We start from the raw sequence: 26,003 nt of genomic DNA, 5'->3' as shown, positions 1-26,003 counted from the left end.
AGCTCAAGGGAAGTTAATTTTATAAAWGGCATTCTTGCAAAATAACTCTGCATTGTGGAATTCTACAAGATATTAAGCCTATTTGCTGAAAAAAGTGTCAAAAGTAATATGATTTTTATGTTAAAAAAGAACTGCCCATTTTTWCTAGATTTAAAATAATTGTTCACACAGCACTGTTGCAACATTTTGGTTCTTTGCCTAAGTTATCTTTAGGACATCCTACCCACATAAATGGGTTTATGGATTTAGAGTTGGATTGTAACATATGTTTAACTGAAAAACACTGAAACACTTTAAAGAATATTCTTTAAGAAGCTTAAATCTCTGTTTCACCTCCCCTTCTACCTGAATAGGCGGCCAGGATTTTAGGCATTAATTTTTTTGAGGAGAAGCAATGTGTAAGAACCAGAAGTAAAAACCTCAGCACATGACAAAGGATGCTGCTGTATACCAAAGCACTAAATGTTTTTGGTACATTGGTACCCAATTAACGTAATTTGGCAAGTACCAAGTGCTTGCTTAAGTACCAAATTATGTTGTTCGTGATGAAATCTGGGCCCTTCTGAATCAGTAGCAAAACACCTGCTAAATCATGTACCCATGTCACTGTCCACACAGTGACCAGCAGATTATTCCCAGGTGCTTTAGGAGAAAACAATGTAAGTCCTCCTGGGAGTATTATTTTATATACACAGCAAAACTAAAAGGAAAGAAATTAACATAAGACAGAAATAACAATCTTGAATGCTGTTCAGAGACACTAAAAAACATCAAAGTAGCTTCACTAGTTGAGTTTTCCATAAGCACCTATTAATAAGGGTAAGCAACTGGGTTTTTTTACTACTTATATATAAAAATATTTTAAATATCTGCTTTTTGCATAGAATCAGATCTGTGCAATAAACCATTTGTTTTGCAAAACACTCTCCAGAACTACTTGCAAATTATCTCCCATTAGAATTAATTATATAGAAAATACTAGGTATTTTAATGCTCAGTGAGCTAGTTGCTTTGTTATTTCAGACACCATTAGGCTGTGACCAAAACACTTGAGAGAAACAGGAAAATGTATGAAAGGCACTTGGGTTCATAAGGCAGGGTAGAATATTGAGAAGTTGTGGCAGGCAGTTCTATAGTTCTTCACATTTTGTGGCTGCCAGTGATTCCRTACGATGGTTCAAACAATGCATCCAAATTTTTACATGCCAAAGGGTACTTTTCTTGTTTGCTTTTGTAATTTCAGCATTACTCTTCACGCTACCAGTGCTGAAATGAYGAAAACAGGTCAGCAGCTTGTCCAAAATATCAGCCTGGCTTTGTGGTAAACACTTTCAAGAGACACAATGTTGGCTGGTGAAGCTTTTGAAAGTTCAGTCAGCAAGTATATTATCAGTTTATTGTTTAAAATACTTGTATGTTTGCATAGACTAACATTCACTTGTCCTCTCATGTGCAAGAAACTGATCATTTTCATTTGCATTTTCCTGTTCATCCTCTTCTGCCACAGGGTTCTTTTCTTGCATCCCGCTATTTTCTGAAGCAGAATCTTCATCTCCTTCTCTAGGATGACCTTCAAGACTGTGTCTGATGCCATAAGCAAAATAAATGAGGAAGCCTTCCAAAAAAAAAAAAAAAAAAAAAAGAAAAGAAAAGAAAAAGGTTTCAAGTAAATAATGCATTAAAAAGTAGTTGCTTTTTACTCTCTGAGTGCCTTTTCCAGAACAAGCCCCTCTTTCTGTTTCAGCTGTCTGCATGAGGTAAACTGAAAGTCATGGTTCAGGTTTTCCTTGTTCCCCTGGAAGTGCTGGTGCTAAATTCCAGTGCCTCATTTTTGTCTAATTCATGACTCTAAGAGGTCAAGGAAACTACTATGTCTTATTTACAGGTAGATCAAATTAATGTAGTTTCCATGCCTTAAAGGGGAAAGATTGATGTAGTGGGAAGGAAATGTAAGACCAGCTTTCTCCTCAATTTTAGCTATAATCAGTAGAAAAAAAAATGTGGCCTATTGGATTTAGTCTCTATAAGTTTGATTAGCTCCTATTCCTCACAGCTGTATTTACAATTTAGGCTCTGGATCTTTTTTTCTGAGGCACTGGGTTGTTTTGACAAGAAACAGCAGGTGACTACTAAATTATTTTCAGAATTATTTTATTATAGTAACTACTAAGTTATTTTCAGAAATTCAAAGGAAGGGAGCTGAACATCTGAAGAGGGACAATTATTCTTAACATGAGATGACCAAAATGAACCAAGTACCTACCAAATGCCATCCAGAAGCTAAATCTGATCCAAGTGTCACCACTTAATTGTACCATCAAGTAAATGTTCACCAGAATACTGAAGGCTGGCAAAAATGGCAACAGTGGAACCTGAGGGGAAATAAATAATAATGTTTGTATTATTAAATATTATTTCTTATATGTTTCAACTACTAATGTCAATCTTGAGTTACACAGCACAACTAGAGGTGATAAACCTACTCACCAAAAAAGAAGTGGGAAATTTTCTTACTGAAATAAGAAAATAAATAGTGAAATTTTCTTTTTCCCTTGGGTTTAACCACTGATTTCCACATATCTGGAACTTTCAAAATATATTCTCTAGGTAGACAAGAAAAACTTTCCAGTTCGTATAGAACACATACTATTGAATTCCTGCATCTACAGCTGAAAAATATTAGCTTAATCAAGTATGTGCATGTGTGTGTGTGTGTGTGTGTATATACACACACGTGTATACAAATATATATATATATATAATACTACACATATTGCTTCTTTCCAAATTGTCCCTCCTATCAGATTCCTTGATCTTCACCAATATTCTTAGTTCTTCCCCATTTATCTCAGATTATAAATGAAAGCTAGGAATGAAAGGCTGGCACTGTGGGAAGGACTCAAATCATCACACGCAACATCAACAAGCCGGTTATAAAATAAACATTTTTCTAAGACTTAGGAAAAATGAMTCTTTCTCTAGTTGGGTCTAAACTAGGTCTAAAATTACTGTTGTGTAAGATTAGAGCTTAACGTGAGGTTATTCACCATAAAGGCCACTTTCTGCTGGTTCTGAGGTTGCCTTTGGATGAGGAGAAGGGTAAATATGAAGAGTGCCACCAATGTAGCAAGAAGGCCAATGCTCCAGGGCTCCAAGTTAGCAATGAAATGAGTCCCATACGTGGTGAGAACACTCAAGCCACAGACCAAGAAAGCTGTGTGGAAAACAAAATGATGCAAACATAAAAGAGGTCACTTAAGCTCTGCATTGAAAAGGAGGTGACTTATAAAAAGAACGATAGCAGACATTTAGCAGTATGAAATGCTATAATGAAAATGCTTATTTGAAGAGAAATATAGYTTATAGATCAAATCCATCAGGAATTAGAAACTCGTTCTCCAGAATAACATGTTAATGATGATTCCAAAAAGATACATATCATTATTTAATTGCTCTCTAATAAAATTACATTATTTATGCTAGTTTTTATATGAGTTTGGACAGCTGGATACTCACCTAATAGACCCACTAGTAAGTTAACAGTAGTTGCAGTCTGCTCTGTAGGAAAGCTGGATGGCTTAATCAGGGTCTGAAGACCAAAGTGATTCTCTCGTATCATAGTTATCTGTGATTCACTTACTATAGATTCCCCTTCTGATGCAGCCAAAGCTGCTTTTTCTGTAGAATATTTTGGTTGCTCATAGGTTAAACTGGGTTGGTATCTATGCATAAAACAGGAGAAAAAATACAAAAATCAAGTTTACTTAGACGTTTGAATGAATATACTCCCGGGAATGTATCTAAAAGCTAAACTCCCTGCAGCAGAGGTTTGAAATCTGTAAGCGCATTGCAGCAGCATGCTCTTAGTCACTATCTCAGACCAAAAAAACGTGGAATCTCACTTTTTTGCTGTGTTTGCTTGAGGCTTTGGGAGCGGTTTATTAATCTAAGTGTATGTACCAACAGGCGAGCTAGATAGTACAAATCTGGCACAGAGGAAGGAACAAGATCTGGTGGTCAGTGATACAGAAGGGTAGGGAGTGCGAATCACTCCTTTCAGCAGCACCTCCATTCTGATGGGCTTCCCATCACGTAAAAGGYCTGTTAACTGGCTCAGGCTGAAATTTTGCATCTGCTTTGTTGGGATTTAAGTATATTTTTACAAACGCATATTTTAAATAAGTCACCATGGGATAAAGTAGAGTGATTGTTGAAGTGCAAATTAATGCAACATGTGAATTTGAACAGATTTAAGTGATCTTAGAATTACAGTATGCTCATACATTTCAAAGTTATCAATTTAGCTTCTTACAATATTGTAAAAGGTCAATACCCTAATGAAGATACACAAAATACATAACAAAATGGCCTATGTCTATCATCAATATATCAATGTTATTCTGTCACATTACAAACACAACAGATAACACAGTTTTGCTGACAATTATTCACAACCTCACTCATTGTGAGGACATGTTTTTACTTTCCTCTGAGACTATCACATCTTGAAACATTGGTCTGATCTTGCTAACTTACTGTCTAGGGTAATACAAAGCAATTGTTTATAACAGTCCATTCTTTTAGCTTCTTCATCCTGTGAATTATTTGGAACATGTATGTCTTTCACATAAACCTCCTAAAATAGGCCTGGTACATGGCACAGTTCATATTCAGATGCAAAATATTGTTAATTATATTTTGGACCTAAGCTTACAACAAGTGCCTTTGGTGCTGATGCCTGGATCAGTTCTTCTTTTGGAAAATAAAGTGTCTAATTTCATACGAAGTTTGGATTTGAGCAATTGCTATACTGTTATTGCAATATGGCCACTCAGTGTTTTCTTGAAAACTCATTGCTCTTAGTAATCTTTTAGATGCATTACAGCTAAATTTTAATCATTTAACTATATAGCAAAAAAAGAAAGGCATCATAAATGTCAATTCTGTTTGTATGCTGAAAAACAAATCATAGCAGAATAGAAACAATATTTTTGACTCACCTAAGAATGAGGACACAGGCTGCCACAAGTGAGTAAGCAAGAAGTGTACCAATAGACATCATGTCCACTAAAGCCTTTAGGTCAAAAAGAAATGCCATTACAGCTTAAAAAAAAAAGAAAATGCAAATTTGTATGAGGCTGTTAAATTAGAGAGCTGGGATTTACAGTTTTTCAGCAGTGTAATATTACATGGCTTTACAGACAGCAATATGAATGAAATTTTGGTAATCCATAAAAACACATTTTAAGTCATAGACAACACTTGCAAACTTAATTTCCTGCTGCTGGGCATCTTATTCAAATAGATATGCACAAATGAGCTGTACAGCCATGCTGTGTAACAAAGCGATTTGTACTAGATTTATCTGTATAGACAGATCAATAGAATCTCATCAAAAACTGAGAGGAGGGCTCCCACTGCAGAGCTGTGCAACAAGGATCTGGCCCAGTAAAATGTGTTACATTTCCACTGATCTGAGAAAAAGCTTGGTGCAAAGAGCTTTCAGGATTTCTCTCTAAAACAGTGCAGTTTTTTAAAATTGATTTAAGTTCAAGTGGCCTTCAGAAAAAGCCAACAAAGTCTCACAAGAACAAGTGTTTTTAAGGCCACTGAAATCAGAGGCAGAATTTTTCATAACAGTGAGAGTAACTATAGAAATCATTTTTATTTATGAAACCTTCTTTTTGAGACTCTTGAATGTAATGTCTCTTTTGGTCTATGCTGTCTGCACATGGACACACACATCTGATCAAGAAATTGGTACGAGAAGTTACTGAAAGACTAATGTTAAATGATTCGAAATACATGTGTCCAAAAGGCCTCTTAAAATATTTGTATTTTATTAATATTATTTAGAAACAGAAATAATCTGAAAGTATTTAATCTTTTGAATCACCGGTTAATTTCAGCATCAAAGGAAACCATCAAAAGTAGCCTTTGCACATTGTATATATATATGCACACACAAACTTTTCTATATGCACTATATAATATTTTTATATTATACAGAAAGGTTGTATATGTGTTAATGTATTTGTAGGCAGGTGTGTAAGTGCCCAAACACAAACACACATTCTCCTGTTTTTTTATCCTGATGAAGAAAGGGAAGTGTGATTTTATGAAAACCAGACTACTCTGTTACCCGCTATTCTCTTTTTCTAATGAAGGAAAAAAGATCATCTCATTTTTTAAATAAAAAGTATGTTCATAAATTCAAGAAGTCAATTATGGGGCAAATTTCTAATAACCTCACTGCTTAGTGTGCTCAGATGAGCTTGAGTAAACATAGCTGAAAAAGAACAGAACCTGCTGTAGCCTATTACACAGTATCTGTATTTAATTTTAAATCCTCCTAGCTTTGAAAGGCTACTTTCTAGCCCAGAATATTTTATGCATTAAARCTAAATTTATAAAAAAACTTGTATGCAAGAAACAGTGTAGCTTTTCCACTTCTCTCAGTTCTCTCCAGTCATAAGAAACARCAGTAGAGAAATTTATGACCTGACAATGAAGCATTTCCCCATTTACCACCTTTCACAATCACAATTCCAATATGCAAGTCACAATAAAACCATGTGACAATGATTGCCTCAGCTGTAGTTTTGACCTGATATCTTTAATTAAAAGGCCAAACATCTAATCTCTTTAACACTCTTTAAACCTATGAAACTATCTATGCTAGGACAGTCCGATTATATATTACAAGCTGTTGCATACCTCTTTTCTGGCAAAAGCACTTAATTTGGTAACCATGTTACCRAACAGGCATCTTCTTAAAAATAGAGGAAAAACCTAGCCCTTCTCCAGCAGTAGAAACTCATCTCAGGTAAATTGTTCACACAGTGAATTCCCCAGACTGGCTTAGGAGCAGCTCAGCCGACTGCTGTTGCGTACCCAGGGTCTGGGCTGTGCTCCCCGACCAGTTCACCCACCCAGTAATACAGTTTTCTTTCCCCTCATCATTACAGTGAATTCAGATAAAGACACTGATTTCATCCCATATAACTGCACTTCCAAATTAGCACATAGGAAGAAGTCAAACATATAGGCTGAAACTAAAAGTCCAAACAATACAAACCCATCTAAGTGATCAATTTGTACTGGACCCCCCAAAAATGGGAACTGATGCTAATGCTTCAAGCAGGAGCTATTGGAAACGTGCCTGTGCCTTGCCACATTAGCACCAAGTACAAACACACTGCATGACCAGCTCCAGCTTTGCAAAGGGCATCTGGGGGTGACTGAATAATAATGTTTTAAGCTCAGTCCTGAATATCTTATTTGATAGTACCTTTGGCCAGGGTTGCTATCTGTTAAAAGTCAAGGTTTTCATATTTGAATTAGTTTTGATTTAAGACTTGTTGATTTGCCTTTGAGTTAAATACTTCTGGAATTTCCAATTTTCCTATATAAACAGACAACTCAGTGAATTAGCACAGTGAAATTTGGGCACAGCTACATATATCTCTGCAAGAAGTACTGACACTGACAAAAGTGAAATAGTTGCATGAGAAAATATTTCCTCTGTGAAACACAGGAGTTGCTAATAGCTGCTTAAGTGCTGTTTTGCTAAATTGTATGTAGGCATATATGTGCATGCATATATGTGTATGTGCAAACACACACCCCTCCCCAACACACGCACACCCCAGTGATGRGGTAAGCTCGTACCAAAACAGTGTCTCTTTTTCTTTGGAGGAAAATGAGAAAGTATCTATGTATGGACTTTACACAAAAGTTGATCCTGCTAAAAATGTAGAGTTTTTTTCCTCATGTCTCATAATAAAAATGTGACCCACTTAAAGCAAAATGCTTATCCACAATAGAAGAGAGGCCAATATTAAAAATCAAAAAAAAATCAGAGTCATTTTGAATTCTTTGATATCAAACCACCACCACCATGATTGGTATGATTTGGAGTTTGTACATCCTTTGATTMCTCAGTAATTTTATTCCCATGTTACATGCAAGGGAAGTTAACACGCAGCCCTTTTTGAAAATAAGAATTACCATGCACGTGCATAAAGGGTTTGATTCCCAGTTTTAAGAAAGTATGGGCTTTTAAAGCTTACCAGAGATGACCCCTGCAGTCAAGGTGGCAGAAACTGGTGTCTGCCTCTGACTCACTTTGGCAAGAAAACTAAAGAGTAAACCATCGCGTGCCATGGCAAACAGAATTCGGGGCAAAGGGAACATAGAGCCGAGAAGACTAGAACAGAAAAATGTATAGTTCAAATACAGGTTATTAAAAGCACAACGCTTTACTGGTAAACCCAACTACACAAAAAGAAAACTTGGACTGGTTTATGTTTAGTTTTGATTTTAGGCTCTGTGTTGCTGCTGCTGCTGTTGTTTTGTCTGTCTGATTGATGCTTTTGGTTTCTTTATTTTGAACCTAGGCTTTCAAAGCACTTGAGATTAATCAAAAAATATAAAATCTGTGGTAGAGGAAAGTTTCACTAGAAACCTATTTTACCTGGCGGCAATCACACTGGATCATTTCAGCCAAAAGCAAATCAGAATTGCACAACAGAGGTTTATATCCATACAGGCAACGTGTTTAGCAGTGCACCTTTCTTCACAAGGACCAGCTCTTAATCTCACCTGCTACTGCACCAGACGATAGAGTAGCAACTAGTGGGGTCTTCGTTTTGGAATTGATTTGAGCTAGACATTTGAAAAGCAAGCCATCCTTCGCCATAGCATAGATTACACGTGGCATTGGGAAAATGGATCCAAGAAGACTGAGTAAAAAGCAAATACATGCAACACGGCAAACACAGTTCATGCAGGGTTGTRTCATGGAAAAGATAAACAACGTGAATTAATGGCATGTACAGAAACAAAATTTATGACTGTAAGACAAAACCAGAAAGCCCCATAGCCCAAGATACTACAGATCAGACACAAATAGAATATTTAGAATATACTTTTTTTTTTCTCTTGTGAAGTTGTTGATTTAGGTAACAGAATTACTTAATTTGAGATAATTCAGATTAGCAGATTAATTTTTGCCATCACTGTAGTTCTTGGGCATTAGTGGACCAGGACCGTGTTCCAGGTCACGCTAACGATGCATCCGAGCTTTAGCATTCCTTATGGAAGCCTGGCAGTCAGCAGGAGCCAATCAATAAGCATTTGCAGCATCTCATAAATTCTGCATTTCCATTTGGGAATGCTGATTAACTGTAGCTCAGAATAAGCACTGTACAGTTATATTTGGGGACATTGTTCTTTTCAATTAAAGCACCTTTAGCCAAGCTACATTGTTTCTTTATCGAAAGATGTAAAGCTAGTTATTTTAGATTTGTTATCAGCAGAACACAGAAAGCTTGTAAAACATTGATGATTCTAACCTCAGTTTAAAATACATATTTTATTTCAGTGGTTGCTTTCCCTCAAAGCAAAATAATTGCAATCAAGAAAACCAAAAACATTGAAAGGACAAAAAGACAAGATGTAAAGCCAGCATAACCTCTGCAGCAAGCATACCAGTTTTCAATCAGTTGAATGGTTGTCCTTCTTGCTTTGGGAAAGCTACTATATCTTGTACAGAAAGTGCAGCTTTTACATAGCCCAGATGCTAAATGCTTTTAGTAATGCTCATGGGATACGAGCATTAAGGTTAGACACATATGAAACATGTTTCATTGCACAGGAACTGAGGTTGTTGCATAAAAGTTCCTTCCAAAAAAAAAAGAATGTTTCCTGAAGCGTGGCCACAATTTGTTCTTCAAATCAGGATTTTTTTTCAAAACTTTTGCCAAAGTTTTGCTCTTATGGCTTTGAAAAATTTAATTCTCCTAACCCTATTTAAATGAATTCACATAAATAATGGAAATATTAATGAATATTTTTATCCCACGGAAACAAGTTCATGACATAACCTAGTAAGAGGTGACTATATGGATAGAAAGCAATGATCACAATTTTTTTCTTAATAATGCCTCTGAACTGAGGAATCTGAAATGAAATATCCTTTGTTTTGTTCTAAACTGAAAACAGTCAACAACAATAAAAACTGTTTCTGTATGAGGAAATATAATAATTTAAAATATACTGGAAAGAGAGACCAAAATTTCAGATTTCTGAAACTGTGTATTTTACCATCTCAGTTTAGTTTGTTTTCCACTACTCAATATTTGATCCAGTTTCTCCTTAAATATCACTTTTATTATTCATCAATATAGAGCACAAACTCAGTAAAACCTTCCAAACTGAGGGGACATGACGCTAGATAGAGATTAACCATAATCCTGTGGAAACTGTGGAAATGTGACATTCACAGTCACTCCTACCATTCTTTGGAAGTCCTTCTGGATCTATTTCCTTTTTTTTTTACTTCCTACATCAAGAACATTCCTTTCCTTTAAATCGCTCTCCACAAGCAGTGTGCCCATCTCACACAGTCTCGTGCTCACAGGGTTATCTCAAATATTGCTGCTGTTATTGCTCAGACACTATCTTTTTATTGCTTTGTAGAACAGCCAGTCAGTATTCTTATTGCTATGGCTCATATAAATGACTTGCTACCTACATAAATTCAGGTAGGAGGTTGGTATCTGTATTTTTCTTTCTAAATTTAAGTACCAAGCAATATTTTATTCTAAGTCTTTATATAACTGGGTTATCATATATGGGGACCCGTAACACACCCATACCTTCCCCAATCTTTTTAATCAAAAGAACATATTACTTTAAAGTTACTTCCTGTTTCCAAAGGGGGAATAAATTATCATATTTTCGTATCTATATAATCTACAAACCAAAAACCCCCACAGATATCAGGGCAAGGGATGATGTTAAAAAATGTACTGGCTACTGGACAGTAGAAAACCAGAGAGAGGCAGTAGAGAAGGAGGTGGCCCTGACTGCTCTTTCTTCAGTAGTGCCTGCAAATACACAGAGCCATAAAGCTACTGTGTCGCTGGGAGCAGAGAGCAAGAAAGGAAAAAATAGGTTTATTTTATCTGTTAATAGAGATAACTTGTAGATCATTTGTTTGAAAAATACATATTTAAGCAGGGACATTTCTCGTAGCAAGTAAAAGAGGTAGAGTCCCATAAGACTACAATCTAGAAAGGAACCTAAATTAATGTGCTTATAGTGATCAAGTCCTGCGTCAGTGTAAACATACTGATACTTATTGCTGCTTATTGCTAATCCTTTGTGTAATCCCAAACGACCATGTGAACAAACAGGTAAATGTCTTATATTAYCCACCAGTTTCTTGGCCACCCCATTGCCCCAGTGAAATTAGTATTTCAGTGTCTTTACCTTGTGGACAAAGCGCAGAGGGATCCCACTGCTACAACATATTTTGCAGGACCCCATCCAACATATTCAAATGCTACTGGCAGAGGACTTTTCTCATCTAGTAAATAGTATGGCATCATAAGAGTGAGAGCAGCCGAAACCCCAAAATAGGCCATGAAGCAGACAAGCAAGGATGCCACAATCCCTATGGGGATGGCTTTCTGAGGATTCTTGACCTCTTCTCCTGGAAAAAAAAAATACATATGAAATTAAAAACAAACAAAAATTCCTGCCTTCCATCTTCAGCTTTGAATTCCATTTCCATCTTCAGCTTTAAAAGGTATCATCAAACACAAATCAGCATATTTGTTAATCTAAACGCTGGGAATCATACTTATAATACCATTTTTTAAAAATCTCTACAAAATAAGCTTAGTGACATAGAATATAACTCAATATTTTGTCCCCATAAATAGCATCAAAAGTAGAGGYAAATTAGAGGGCATAAAACACATTCTGTATTTAGGCTGGCAAAAGCCCATTGTTTCTGGTTATTTGCTTACAATTTGCAAGTTGTTAGTTATCCAATGTGTTTAGCTTTCTAAACATTCACTTCTTCTCATTCATGTAAAAATCACCCTGTAGGAGACACATCCCAGCTCAGACAAGGGCAAAAGCAAACAGGTTATTAGCATGATTTGGGCAGAAGAAAAGCCACTAATAAGTATTACCCTGACTTGAAAAGCAACAGTTATTTTACTGAGGAGTAAAATGAGAAATATCTCCTCCTTCCCACCGTATGATCACCTCATTCAGGAATGAACTCAGACATGGATTGAAGAGCCCAGCAGAAGACTAGCATACAGTGATGTTGTTTGCCTATGTTCCTTCCAAATGCATATTGTACATACACACGTGCAAGCACGCACACACACACATATATATAAATATTTTACCAGTTGTTGCAATGCAGTCAAATCCTACAAAAGCATAAAAACAGGTCGCAGCACCAGCCAATGTTCCTGTAAAGCCATATGGCATAAAACCACCACTCCCGTATTTACTTGTCACATTCTGATAGAATGAATGATTCCTAAAAGAAAGAAAATACAGCAGGAAAATAACTGATTTTTAATTATTGGTACAATAAATGTATGTATCTGGAAAAATATGTTATGTGCTCTCATCAAGATAGAGCTTATCTTACAAAACTTACAAAAAATCCTATTTCAAATAAATCACTTTTGCAGAGCTTATAAGAAACAAAAAAAGAAAAATATTTAATCATACATGTACCATCCTACTCACTTTGCTGTTCATATCAAAACACATTAAAATGCTAACAGTGCATGAAAACCTTGTTGTCATACTCACATACTACAGCTAATATAGCATGGCTTAAGGATGAGAAACCAATAAATTTACAAATGGCTATGTACGATACTATTAAAACAACACAATATTTTTAAGGAAAATACAAAGAAGAAAACAAAAGAAAAACATTCTTTACATATACATATATATATATATATATATATATTATTATTATTCCCAGGAACAGAGCAATCAGCAATAACACTGAAGCAAGTATAACACAGAGCTGCTTGGAATATAAGCCAAAAAAAAAAAAAAGAAAAAAATACTTACTCTGTTATTACAGTAAGGTTAATGAGATATTCTTCACTTATTTTCCAGTTGTCAGCATCTCCTTTCACAAAACCAGAAATCATAACGAACAGGAGAACCAAGATGTTGATGACAGTGAAAATTTTATTCACCCATGCAGATTCTTTTACTCCAAAAGATAAAAGACCTATAAAACAGAAACACTTTCTAACTGTGAACAGTCACTTAAAGTAATAAAATGACTTTTTAAAAAAGATGTATATGCAAGTACTGTGAATAATGTGTACTTAAACATATTTTGAGCAAGTGTTACTCCTCGGTGCCTCCAATGCATATTTCTATTTTATGCCATGGAATGAAAAGAGCTACAAAAATTCTACGCCTACTAAAAACAGAATGGCAGAATCTACTACATACAGAACTGCATACAGAATTTTATTACTCATTAGAGTAATAAAATAATCACTATTGTTAGATTAATAATCTAAAGTATGCACGGTAAGTTTCTATTACATAGTAAAAGCCACATTTCCTACTCRACTAATAAAGCCACTAAAAGAAATGCATATCTGCTCTTCATAGAGGTTCTAAAATAGTCTCATGCATTTAAACAATCATCTGAAAGGTTTTCCATCAGCATCCTACTTTCTCATTAGATTTGTAGCAATTTTAGCTATATTTATAGTTCAATGGAACACCAGGCAGCAGGAAGATCAGGAAAAAAATAAGTACAGTCGGAAAGCCTCGCACAGGTTCTCTGCACTCTAAGCATTTCCACTAATGTCACAAACCTGCTTTCCCTCATTATTTAGAGATTAAGTCTGAAAATTTTAAGCCTTTCAAGATAATGTTTAAAAAAATTCTGACCGCATTAATGAGACTTTTGCTGTCTTCTCATAAGCCAAAATCTATAATATGAGCTGCTCAAGCTTTCTTCACAAAAGAGATTTTTATTGGAAATAAGTGCATGCTCTTTAGCTAAGCTTTTCTTTAGAAGGCAATGTCTCAATCAGCTAAATGTTGTATGAAACACAGTATGAAACACATTTTTTTAAAATGTCCTTTTTTTAGGGAAGAAATACAAATGGATAGATTTCTATGGACTGTCCCTTGTACTTAACACAATTCTTTTTTCTGTAAAGCACTGTCTGCTATATTGCTATGACTGAGGTTTGCACAGCTCAGAACTGAATTACGGTACCACACTCAACCTGCACAGCCCTGAGAAGTCCTGACTCTGCCCTTCCTCTCAACAGCAGTGAATTTCACAGAGTAGGTTCGCTGGGGGCTGAACAGTTTACACATAGACCTGGTGAGGTCTGTGGAGGTAGAAGTGCAAAAGAAGTGAAGACAGAGCGTTGTGAGGGATGARAAGATGAACAACAAATGAAAACTCAATGTCTGATGTCAGGAAACAGCACTGATGATGATGAAAACAGATATAAGATGGCAAAATCTATATTCACATTTCAGTTTGTGGGGTTTCAGTTTTCAAAAAGAAAAATGTTTTTCCCCTTCMTTTGCAGGTAAAAAAACTAAAAGGTCCATTAAGGGCCCCAGCACTGACTGTTAATGTTGATATTTCTCAAAATATGTTCTGATTGGAAGCATTAAATACTGCTGAAWCACAGGAAAATTTTCAAAAAGCATTTTTTTCAAAAGTCCTTTTTTTTTTTTACAAAATTCATGTACGTAGAAAAAAATCTATCCATGAATCTTCTCAAGCTTATATTCCAGTTTTGATAGTTYCTTGTGGTTTATATTACTTACCATATGAAAACCACCTTAAAAACTAGGACTAAAATTTCTAGAAGTACAAGCGTTTTTCATAAAAACTACAGGAACGCCACACATTGCACCATTTGTTTGAATTATCTTGCTTATCCGTGTTACCCTTGCTGCAGCCACATATGCCAGTATCTGACTCAACCTGGCAATCTCTACGGTGCAAAATGACTATTTAATGTCTCAACCTCARTAGAAGAGAATGGTACATGTAAAAATTTGGCCACTGCATCAATACCAAATGTGCATCCACATCTCTCTAAAACTACTAGGTATTTTTGGTAAAATAAAGCTATATTTTATCATTTATTTGCTTTCTGTTGCTTATTCAAAAGAATTTTTTCCTTGCCTGTAAGACATATTCTATAGCCCGACATCAAAATCATCAAGATGCATGTTTTTCCCTTACCTGACAAAAGCAATACAAGGAAGACAGCAAAGAAATCAGGATACTCCGCTAGGCCGGAGTAATTCATTTTGAAGTAGGTTCTGAAGAAATGGCCAATCTGTTTTCCAAGTAGTTCATCAAAGGTACCACTCCAGGCTCTTGCTACACTTGATGTACCTTCATAAAATACATGCAAGTTTAGGATTCTGCACATATACAAAAGGACAGAGTTACTTCTATTGAAAAAAATACTGCTACCTGTATTTAAAGAAAGCAAAACTTACCTTAAAATAGCGAGGCTTTTGACAATGAATTTTAATATTATAGAAATTACGTGCTTAGTTAAATTATAACATATATCCTCTAACTAAAATATATCTCATTTGCTCCCAAATATCACATAAATTATTTCTATATAATYTGTTTACAACATGGCATATTATAAACAGTTTGAAGCATTGTAACAAAATAGTTTATGGAAGAAGGGAGGTTTTGCCATTTGGATAAAAAAAATTACTAGGAAAAATCTATGTTGTTAGAGTGAAGGTTTAAAATGCTCGTCCCTGGAAAAAAAAAAGTGTATGTGGCCATAGCTAGATATAACTTCATTTTTATCACTAAATASAGTTCAATATAATGCTCCATCAATGTGCTGATTTGAGCAATAGTCCCAAAATTATGTATACATGAAAAAAATACATGTGCCTGTACATACCATAGTAGATACTGGGCCAAAATGCCATGCTACCTCTGGAAAAAAACAGTTTTAAATAAAATAGAGGCATCTCTGCCAAAGCACTAAATTAGTTATTTCAATATACCACATATAAATGTTGATTTTATTCAGATCCAGTCAACTTTGATGGGATCACATGATAAGACTGCATTTTTTAATGTACTTAATTAGCATGAGGTTATAGTAATAAGGTAATACTAAAACATCATGGCTTTCTTGAAGTGAGATACTATAGTTTTATCTGCTGCCTTAGATACCCTTGAGTGCTTCGTTTGTTCTAATGCTTACCTATAACATATGACAAAATGAGATTCCAACCAGTGATAAAGGCCCATAGTTCACCAACAGTTACGTAAGTATACAAATACGCAGAACCAGTCTTGGGGACACGGGCACCAAACTCGGCATAGCAAAGCCCTGCCATCACGGATGCCAGGGCAGCAATGAGGAAAGACAAAACGATGCTAGGTCCGGAATCCGATTTGGCTACTTCTCCAGCAAGGACATAAACACCAGCACCAAGAGTACTTCCTACTCCCAGTGCTATAAGGTCCAGAGTAGACAAGCATCGGCACAACTTGGAGTCTTCAGGATTTTCACCACCGACGTTCTTCTTCCGCACCAGGCACCGGACAAATGACAGAGCTGGTCCACAGGGCAACATGGYGGATGTAGAACACTGAAAATAGAGAAAAATCACTTTAATACATAAAAACTAGCATAACCACTGGTGAAAACAACTAAAGTAGTATATTTGCAAGAATTTTATTACAGTAAGTAATACATTGACAGTGTTCCATGACATTAAATAAGCTGACATGTACTTTTTATCTAGGAAACATGATGGAATCACTATACTTAATTTTATATCTAGCACAATATCTCTCTAGGAAATGAGCCATCACTTTTAGGTTTATTTTACTGCTGCAAAAATAGAACAAATTGTTTCTGTTTAACTGCTACTGACTTCTTCTTAGCCATCTCCAAAACAGAATAAGAACTGACATCTATTACCTCATAAATCCCAAGTAGTTTTAAGACAGAGATCAGCACCAATCTAAAATAAGCGTTTTTAACATCCAAAATCCAAGTCTMCAAATAGCAAAAGTTTTAAAATACAACATCCTGATAGAGTCATCAACACAATTTACTTTTGGATTCAAATGACAAACTTTTTGCCTTTAGGATTCACTTAAGTAAAAACTGCTTGAGAGCAGATTAAAACAGTGTTTAAAGCCCTCCCACATCAAGTGTTTTTCCCAAAATTATCTGTAAAAGAAAAAACACACAACTCTTCCTTACAAGAAAGGGGTGATCCTCCCTCCTATGATGGCCACCCTGCTTCCCACCTCGGAGAACGTGCTAAGTGGGGACTCAAAGCACTTGACTGCATGACAGGACGCTGGAATTGCACAGACAAAGACGTGCCAAAGAGACACCCTTACTGTAAAGCCTGTCGAACACACCTGCATGTGAACAYGTTGACTGGATTGTACTATAGGCAACAGTTTGGTAAGAATTAGAAGCTCCAGCTCCAACAGTCAAACTGTGATTGTCATGCTGCTCTCCTTAAAACCTGCATCTGCTCTGAGTGTCATTTCTTCATTAATATTCAATCTTTGGCTTAAAATACCTGGGCCTCTGAGGTTTTCTTTGCAATCCATATCAAACGCCATCTGTATTCACATGATCTGTAAAGTGGCACTCTCCTAGGAAATTAAATCTGTTTCTTTTAGAGGAATATATTCTGCTGATAGATTCCTCACCAAGAGGTATGAATCTCCTGTATCTCTAGAGAGCCTCTGTAGAGAGTTGCAAGAGTCCAAACTACTTACACCAATGTCTTGCATCAAGACAGTTATCTGACTATTGCCAGTGTTAGATCTCAGGACAATACAGGGTCACAAGTAAGAGAACTGTCATACTGACAGCAAGATTGTGTTCAAAAATCCTCAGCAAAAATGTCTTCCCCTCTATTCCTCAAGTGTGGTCAGCCATGTAGCATTTCTCTTTAAAGAAGATTCTTGGTAAAAAGCCATCTCCATTTCCTCTCAGGGAAAGAGAAATAGAAAAGGATCATGAACAGAAGTAAATAGCTTTGGGCATCCATTAAGGATGCCCCTCAGCTGCCCTAGTACAGTACAGTACAGGAATGAGGCAAAACTGGGAAATTCCCAAAACTTAGACAGCCCTTTCAGGCTCTGAAATAAGGATCTACTTATGATTATCTAGATTTCACCCACTGAGGAGGTTCCACACAACAGGTTTGAAACTAACAGGTTATAAATGTTGGCAAAGACAGAAGACATCCATAAGCTCTTCTGAGGAGAATCAAYATTGCCTTTTTTCAGGCAAAATTCTCTACTGTAGTTCCTGAATTCTTCAGAGAATCTTTTGGCCTCAGGATCAGGTACCCCATTATGTCAGTTGCAGGTTTCTCTGTCCTGGGTAGTAGTTGGCCAAGACCACTGGATTCTTATTACAGTGCCACTTCTGTAGCTCTACCTACCATCATGCTGCTATGTTGGTATAGCCAGCCTGAAGCCCATAGCTGGAGGCAGTAGTGATCTTGAGGCTCCATGCTCTTYCCATTAGTAATTTCAATGATGCAGACTCACGGCATTTTTAAGGGGTGATTTGTCTGCCAAATGATAGTTCAGATGGTGCTCCACTAACAGGAAAATATTACTTTGACAGTTGTTCTCACATGTGCTACCTCAGATGTGGCCCCGTTTCAGACTTTGCTGTGACAAGCAAAGGATCCAGTATTGGTCACTTCATTCTTGAGGGGAAAGCTCAGCAGGAAGTTAGTCTTTTTTAAGGTGTCACCTCTAAGACAGATTATTCAATGTATTACTCTCTTCAMAAGAAAAACTGGGCCAATGCGTGCTGACTCAGAAATACAACTTCTTGTAGTGCTACGGCTCAGCATGTCTTGCACTCAAACACTAACCCACAGAAGCAAACAAGCTAACAGCTGGGTGTGCCTTTTGGTGGCAGCATTGTCCTAGGTAAACTTGTAGTGACTGAAACAACGCGCCTGAAAACAGTCTTATTCCTAATCCTGTATGAGAGAGAAAACCTCACCTTTTCCTCATCATTGATCTTCAGCAGAGAGGAAGTCTAAGTAAGATAAACAAGGGAAAGGAAGAGGAATAGGCAAGAGATGGTATCCTACCTTTTGACCAGCAGTCCCCAGTACTTTTCTGCTACCTCGACACTATAACCATCTCCTCTGTCATTACTTCCTCCCTTAACCACTGAGGTCTAAACCTGCCTTTTCCTACCAAGCTCTTGTGGCTTCTACTGCTGTTCATGCTACTAGCACTGGCACAGAAGAGCTTGTTGGCACTGGCTCTTCTCTGAGCCTTCCTAGAAAGGCATGCTTGTCAGGTTGTGAAATGGTGGTTTTGGTAAAAGACTAGGCAATTAATCAAGAAGGAAGTGATCCTCTCATAATACATTGCCCCTGACAGATCTCACAGGGCTTCTGAGGCATTCTGAGGCATTTCTCTTAGTTCCTGAGGGCAGAATTAGATGCTTGCTTGTCTTTGGACTCCAAGGACAATAGCCAAGTAACAATCGGTCAAAGTGGAAAGAGTTGTCCATGGAATGTAARCAGAGGAAGGATTCAATCCTGAGCACTACAGGGCTTAAGCACAGGAAATCAGTGATACAAAACCAAAAAGGAAAATGTGCTTGCACTGACTAACAGCATGCAGATATATCTGAATAAGGAGAGGAGCAGATCCAACCTATTGCTTCTCCCATGCATGCAAACCTGAACTCTACCTCATTTCAATGTGCTCTACCGAGGCATTTGTCACAAACAAACTGGTGGCTCTCTTRCTCTGCGGACACTGGGTCACAGCACTTCTGCAGTCTCTTTTGGGGAAAGTCTTTCCTTAGATATGAATTCACTCTAACATGGAATATGTCTCCAATAGCTCTCTGTAAGAAAGGGAAACTCCAGCTGCCTTAGACTTGAGGACCAGTGTTCAGTGTTTCTCCAGGCCATCCAAGGCCCTCTTTGCACATCTCTCTCCCCAGAATGCCCATGCTGGGCACATTATAACTGAGTGTTTTAATCCTTTAGCAGCATGCAAAAAAAAGGGAGATTCTAGTTTGGTTCAGGGAAGAAGTGGACAGACCCATTTAACATAAATAGAATAATAATATTAATAATATTAATAATAAAACCTTCCTCAACTGTCATGAACATTTACAATAGTTGCCAGAATACCTGAGCAAGCAAATTTTTCTCCARTCTCTTGTTCTTTGATGTCTTTTTTTCTCTAGCTACTCATAGACCCTTCTTCTTCCTATCAACCTTTCCTAGAAAYTCTTAGACTAGATAATTTACTGCTTGATCATTGTTCATCCGAATGCTGATCTAAAAAGATGAGCTCAGTCCTGCAATTCATACTAGGCCTATCTTATAGTGCTTCCATTTGAATGGATGATGAGGAACATTTAATGGCCTCTTCCAGAGCAAAAGTTTTGTGGCAAAAAGTCTATAAATACATAGACAATTCAAGGCACAAAGCCTCCATGTGCAAAGTTTTTATTGATTTTTACAACTGTTTTAACTGCTTCTCAGTTATGTGAAGTCTACCATTTTTCCAAAATATTTTCCATGTTAAAAAATCCAACAACTTGAAGCCTCCTACTGCAAAGCAATACACAAACAGTAGGTAGATGTTGACAGTGCAGAAACAGTTTGTATTGTACTTCACTCTTTTATTAAAAAATAATATTTGAATTAAATTATATGACCTCAATTGAAATCAATACTCAACAAACCCTTGATGCAGGTGGAAAAAACAAAGCTTTTGATCAAACTATCATTGTGCTACAGTTGCAATTCAATATTTATACCAATTTTTCCATTAAAATATCTAATAAAAAAGAAAAAATATCTAACACGTGTAAAAAAAAGGGTTATAAAACTACACAGAAATTCTGAAAGTTGTTAAATTATTCTYAGTATGTATATTTACAGTTTCCTGAAGCATAAGTAGTTCAAAGATGCTTTATTTCTTGCCCATTAAATTAGGTTTTTTTTGATCCCATATTATATATCATATTATAACTGTAAGATGGAGTACTTTATATTCTAAATATACAAAGCACAAATTACGCTTATGCATATTAAGCACACAAATTATGGAGAAAATACTTTAAAGTCTTCAACAAGCCTGCATCATATTCAAAATGGGAAAATATATACATTATATAGAGATTAAAGTAAAAATTCTTTCTTCAGTTTCAGTTTCCTGAAAAAAAAACTGTATACATCTCTGAGCATTTTATATTTTCCAACTGAAGAATTTAGGGAAAAAAATGTATTTGATCTGAAATAAATGTAATAGCCTAAATCAAAGTTTCAGTATCACTGATTAGAGCAAGTGCAACAACACATGAAAGCTAAAAATTCACCTTGGCGTTTAGGCAAAATTGCATATAGGCTGTGATCCCACGTGTGTACATACAAGCTCACACAATACATGTTTTTAAATGAACTGCAACTTTGTGGTGCCATAAAAGTTGATGCGGTGCTCGAGACTTTCTCAGAGTTTGTAATATGGTGGCATATTTAAAGTGATACATTTAAATGATCCTTWTCCCTCTCCTGGTTAGAAAGCAACACCTGTTGAWGATGGAAAAGGAAAGGTTCGCCCCCAAAAAGAAGAAATAAATGAGAGTTAGCCCAAGAAGGAAAGCACAAATGACAACAACTACAGCAATACATGACTTTGCATTTAGTCAGAGCTACAGCAGTGCTGTAAAGTACCCCGAAGTTAACCCTGCGTGCCACAGGTCTGGCTGCTCCAAAGGCACATTTGGAGGCTAACGTTTCAGATGACAAGCTACCTTGCTTCCAGGTGGCTTCTCTCAGCAGCAAGCTTGCTTACAAATCTGAGCCGGCACAGCTTCTGCTAGGCAGCCTCCCAGTCCCGAACTTCTCGAGTGCCCAGCGTCCGCAGTCCTAAACGCAAGAGCAATAGTGTAAAGTGGTTTTATTAAATATTTGTTTAAAAGCAGAGTGGAGGTGGTGCGAGCRCGGCTGCGGCGCAGGGGGTGGAGGCTCCGCTGCGCCAGGTGATTGGAAGGCTCCAAGCTGCCCAGCTATTTGCCCAGCCAAGGTGGGCAGGGACCAGTCTTGCTGCTGTTCCGATAAATCATATCCACCCTCTCCACCTCGAATGCCATTTTCTGCATGAAATCCACCTCGAATGCCATTTTCTGCATTTAAGCAAGCCCACGTGCTCACCTGCGCAACGCGGCTGCTGCGAAGGGGTCCCCCGGGCATCCGCAGGAGGCTCTTTCCTTTCAAACACATGAATTTAAACAAAAGAATAAACAGAAAAAAAAAATCTGGGACATCAAACTGTGTCTCCCAGTGTGAAAGCTCAGTTTTCCCAGCTTTCACATTTGTTGCCCTTGCAATAAATCCTCTGGTTTTGGAATATATTAAAAGATACTTTGCAAAGCGAATCCTTGAGACCACAGCCCAACAATGCAGAATGTAAAAKGTTTGCTGAGTAATTTTTAGAAGAATAGAAATCATCTGAGAAGTACTGTTGTGTCTAGAAACAACACAGAACGGAGTGTATTTACAGAGACCATTCCCCAGCTCTGCTGAGCTGTGGTGAACACACAGTATAGCTAGCTCTCCTTTATATGGCTTGAAAAGTAAAAATGCTTAAGATGGGAATTAGGATAGTCCAAACACTCCTGTGACACAGCCAATAAATAAACCTCAGTTTCTTAAAAACTAGCTTCCAGAATAAACTAAATCCCAATGAATAACATACAGCTGTATTTTTATTACTTCCAATGGCAGACAAACCCACCCCAAACATGTAGTAGTATTTCCAGTCTACATTATTCACAGCATATTGTTTCTCTTAAAACACTTGTGAAATATGAGACTTGCTGGGAAAAAGCCTTATTGCTTCTCTTCATTAAAAGACCTTTCTTAAGAAAATATGCCAGTAAAATGGAGAAAAACATAAGGACTATGTCTCTGCAACTTGCTCTCAACTTTCAGCTTTCCMCAAGTGCAGCCTGCCACTGTTGAAGGAACGCAGAAGGCTATTCCTTCATTTCCCTAGAAAAATCCTACATCTTATGGCCACACACAAATGACAAATACAACCTCCTTAGCTGCTCTCATCCCGAAGAGAAAGCCTTCAAAAAGAGTGCTCCACAGGGCTAGGACTAGCAGGTGACATATATTATCCAAGGCTATTCCCTTCTGAAAGTGCWAAAAAGTGTAGAGAAAGAAAAGAGCTTGTTCATTAAAGTGCTAGTGATACCAGCACTCAGGTTTCTCCTCACGGGGAGCAGAATATCCCCATTAAATATGAACTCTATCGTTTTTCCAAATAGGCCTTCACCCCTTCTGAAGTTGAGGGAATCTCCTTGTTCTCATAGCTCTRTTTTCCAGCAACCTCATGTTACTGCCTGAGTTTCAGGCATTTTCTCTGTATTTTGGGCCTAATTGCCAAAAGTCAATTATCAGCTTCCTCCTCTCATGTTCTTCTTTGCTATTTAGCTTGAGAAATACCCCGTCAGAAGACAGCAAACAAGGAGAAATTAARTTAGGAGTGGCTAGCTGTTAAACAACGTTTCTTGTGTGGAAATACCCAGAAATTGTTCTTAAGCAGCATCACTCTGACCCATGACAATACCTAGGTGTTTTTTTCTCCAATTCATCATCCCCTAGGAAGTCCATGAACCACTTGAAAGCTTTCCAGGTCTTGGATAATTATTTGTTTGGATTTTAGTTAACTTCATGAAGGTCAATTGTGAATCATTTCCAACCATGAAGATCCATTACAAATGGTTGGTAATGCAAAATTATGCAATTTATTGCTTAATTTGCTTGCTAATATACCTTATAGACTGAGAAAAACATCTCTGACATTTTGAAAAAAAAATAGTGCTTCATAAGCTTCTGAATACACAGGCCCTTCTACGTGACTTCCAAGAGCTACTTTCCTTGGGCTACCTTCCCCACAGTGTCTGTCCAGGCTCCCCTCACAGAAAACCCAAGTGTGAGAGCAGCCTGCAGTGAGTGTTTCACTTTGATGGCTTTCTGGTCACCCCTCACAAGGTTCGTGATGATGTAACTGCACAGGGCTGCTCTCTGACTTTGCTCACAAAGTGCTCCCTGCCACACCTGCAGCTGGAATTGCTGTCCGTGGTATCACCTTGAGACCAATACTGCAGGGGGGTAATTCCCAAGGGGCTTTACAACTATATAACAGTAAATAAACACAGACAGCTCGTTGCAAAAGTAACAAAGACCTAAAACATTTCACAGAAAGAAATTTTAAAGCAAATGACGTCAAATATTCAACATCCAAACCTCACTATCCAACCTTAGCAAATTCCCTCATCTTCTGGTCATGGGAGCAGCACCAAAAGTTATCTTAGCATCCCAGAGTACAGCAGCATCATGCCATGCAAATGTTTCTGCTTTTCAATGTGTCACAGGTTTTTGTATCTGTAGAGAGATATCCATATATGTACTTAAATATGTATCATTGCATAGGTTGTCATGAAGTATCTTTGAAAGTTTTGGCATATACACAGACAGGTTTAGTTCTAGCAATTGGAAAGATCTGGGAACCCACTTGAGATTACAGAAGAACACATATGAGTGATGTTGCTGCTGAAGCTCCACAGCTTAATRCTTAAGCTTGAAATTTAAATTAACTCAGTAAAATAAATAGGGTAGTTGAYGCTTCTTATAGCTTAGATGCTAGAATTATGCAGATTATAAAAGACATGTGCATCTAATTCCAATATGCTAATGTAGGGTTTTTTTTTTTACAACGACTAGTAATTGCTTTTTAAATATGGGCTGCAAAATATGCAGGTGATCAGATGGACAACCAATAGGAGAAAGGGCTCAAATTTAAAGATGGAAACTCTATTTTGTTTTTCAAATAAAATAAAACAAGCTCAAGGAAGAGTTATAATTATACATGTTCATTYCTGTAGACATACTGATTCCCTCTAACCATAGCTCTTCCTATAGGAGCTACAAAATATCTATAAAATACTCTATGGAGATCTTATATGCAAACTGTTTGTACTCTACATGCACACACTCTAAAAGTCTCCACACTGTGCAGAATTAACACAGAGTCATCGAGGGCATGTTGTCGTATTCACAAAGCAAAACAAACAAGTTCTTGGTATTAAACATACAGACCCAGTAAGTCAATAGCAAAATTTCAACTTATATCATTGAAGTCAGGCCTTGCTTCAAAGTAGGGACTTTGAGTTACAAAATAGGAAGACTTTTGAGCTACAAAATAATGACTCTTTCTTTACCAGCAATAAGCAAACAAAAAATGAGATGAGGACTGATGATACTTTTTCACAATAAAGGTTTTATGGATTTTTTTTTAGTTCCCTGTGTCTTTTTTTCCCTATCCACTGCAATCTCTGGCATTCTCTCCATTTGTTCAGTGAACAATTGAGAAGAAAAACAACTCCACATTAGAACACAATTGTATACTTAGGCAAATTACTCCCCAAGCAAAACTGAAATGTAACCAAACAAATCATTTCTCTAGTTTATATTTAACTGCAAGTACCACAATGTACATTACAATGCTCTTATTTAGATGTTATATCTACTTTAAAATATAAAACAATCTAGTGCATATGCACTATAAAGTCACTAGATTTTGAAAAAAAAAATTACTCACTGAAAACCAAAAGATGAGGCACAATTCAGCTGTGTAATTATGGCCTCTCCAAATTTTTTGGGCCATTATTTCTAAATGTGAGGAAACAGATCCTCTCAGATTGCCCCTTTAGAGGAAGATCTTCCTTGTATGGAAAATGCCAGAAAAAAAAGATTATGGTAAGTCAGGTATAGTGTTAACTGGATTTTTCTTAGCTTCTTGCTTCTTTTTGTTTTTATTCTTGACCTTGCTACAGCACAGATTTGTCRTTTTGAACAGTTATGCTTCAGAGGCCATACATATTCTTCAATTCAATATGYATTCTTTAAATCAATAGCACAGATCCCAGTGACACGAGCAGGGCCAGAGCTCCACTCTCAGGTGGACTTTCTGGATTTTGCAGAGCCACCAGCTGCATCTGACATACCATTCATCCCTGATAATACTCATGGATTCATGGATTTTTATAAAGAGGAGTAAAAGCACCGCATTGCTGTGGTCC

At 36.9% G+C, this 26,003-nt stretch overlaps 1 protein-coding gene across 2 annotated transcripts; it reads right to left on the bottom strand.

The window, feature by feature from the left end:
* Nucleotides 1–75: 75 nt before the first annotated feature.
* On the bottom strand, nucleotides 76–21,801 carry SLC7A2 (solute carrier family 7 member 2). 2 transcript variants are annotated; one of them, XM_026033525.1, is made up of 12 exons: nucleotides 21,666–21,801; nucleotides 16,080–16,470; nucleotides 15,077–15,232; nucleotides 12,904–13,069; nucleotides 12,213–12,349; nucleotides 11,278–11,500; nucleotides 8,605–8,744; nucleotides 5,001–5,103; nucleotides 3,517–3,722; nucleotides 3,048–3,214; nucleotides 2,264–2,372; nucleotides 76–1,615 (listed from the first exon to the last, which is right to left on the bottom strand). In XM_026033525.1, the coding sequence occupies exons 2-12, from the start codon at nucleotides 16,453–16,455 to the stop codon at nucleotides 1,428–1,430; spliced, it is 1,971 nt and encodes a 656-aa protein (XP_025889310.1). In that variant the 5' UTR covers nucleotides 16,456–16,470; nucleotides 21,666–21,801; the 3' UTR covers nucleotides 76–1,427. The 2 variants fall into 2 exon arrangements, with proteins under 2 accessions (XP_025889310.1, XP_025889312.1); XM_026033527.1 differs by lacking the exon at nucleotides 8,605–8,744 and adding an exon at nucleotides 8,073–8,209.
* Nucleotides 21,802–26,003: the final 4,202 nt, after the last annotated feature.

This window comes from Nothoprocta perdicaria, unplaced genomic scaffold (genome assembly GCF_003342845.1).
Source record: "Nothoprocta perdicaria isolate Ctin4 unplaced genomic scaffold, notPer1 scaffold_13, whole genome shotgun sequence".
NCBI lineage: Eukaryota > Metazoa > Chordata > Aves > Tinamiformes > Tinamidae > Nothoprocta > Nothoprocta perdicaria.
Note: the sequence above shows the minus strand (reverse complement) of the source record. Positions and strands in the feature narration are given on the sequence as shown.

Bases quoted from the DNA above. Each gene is read 5' to 3' on its own strand.
- SLC7A2 (XM_026033525.1), bottom strand. From the start codon at position 16,455: ATGTTGCCCTGTGGACCAGCTCTGTCATTTGTCCGGTGCCTGGTGCGG. The intron at 13,070-15,076 runs GTAAGGGAAAAA...TCTGTTTTATAG, and splicing joins CCTTGTATTGCTTTTGTCAG to GTCTTTTATCTTTTGGAGTA. The intron at 11,501-12,212 runs GTAAAATATTTA...TTTTTTTTCCAG, and splicing joins TGACTGCATTGCAACAACTG to GAGAAGAGGTCAAGAATCCT.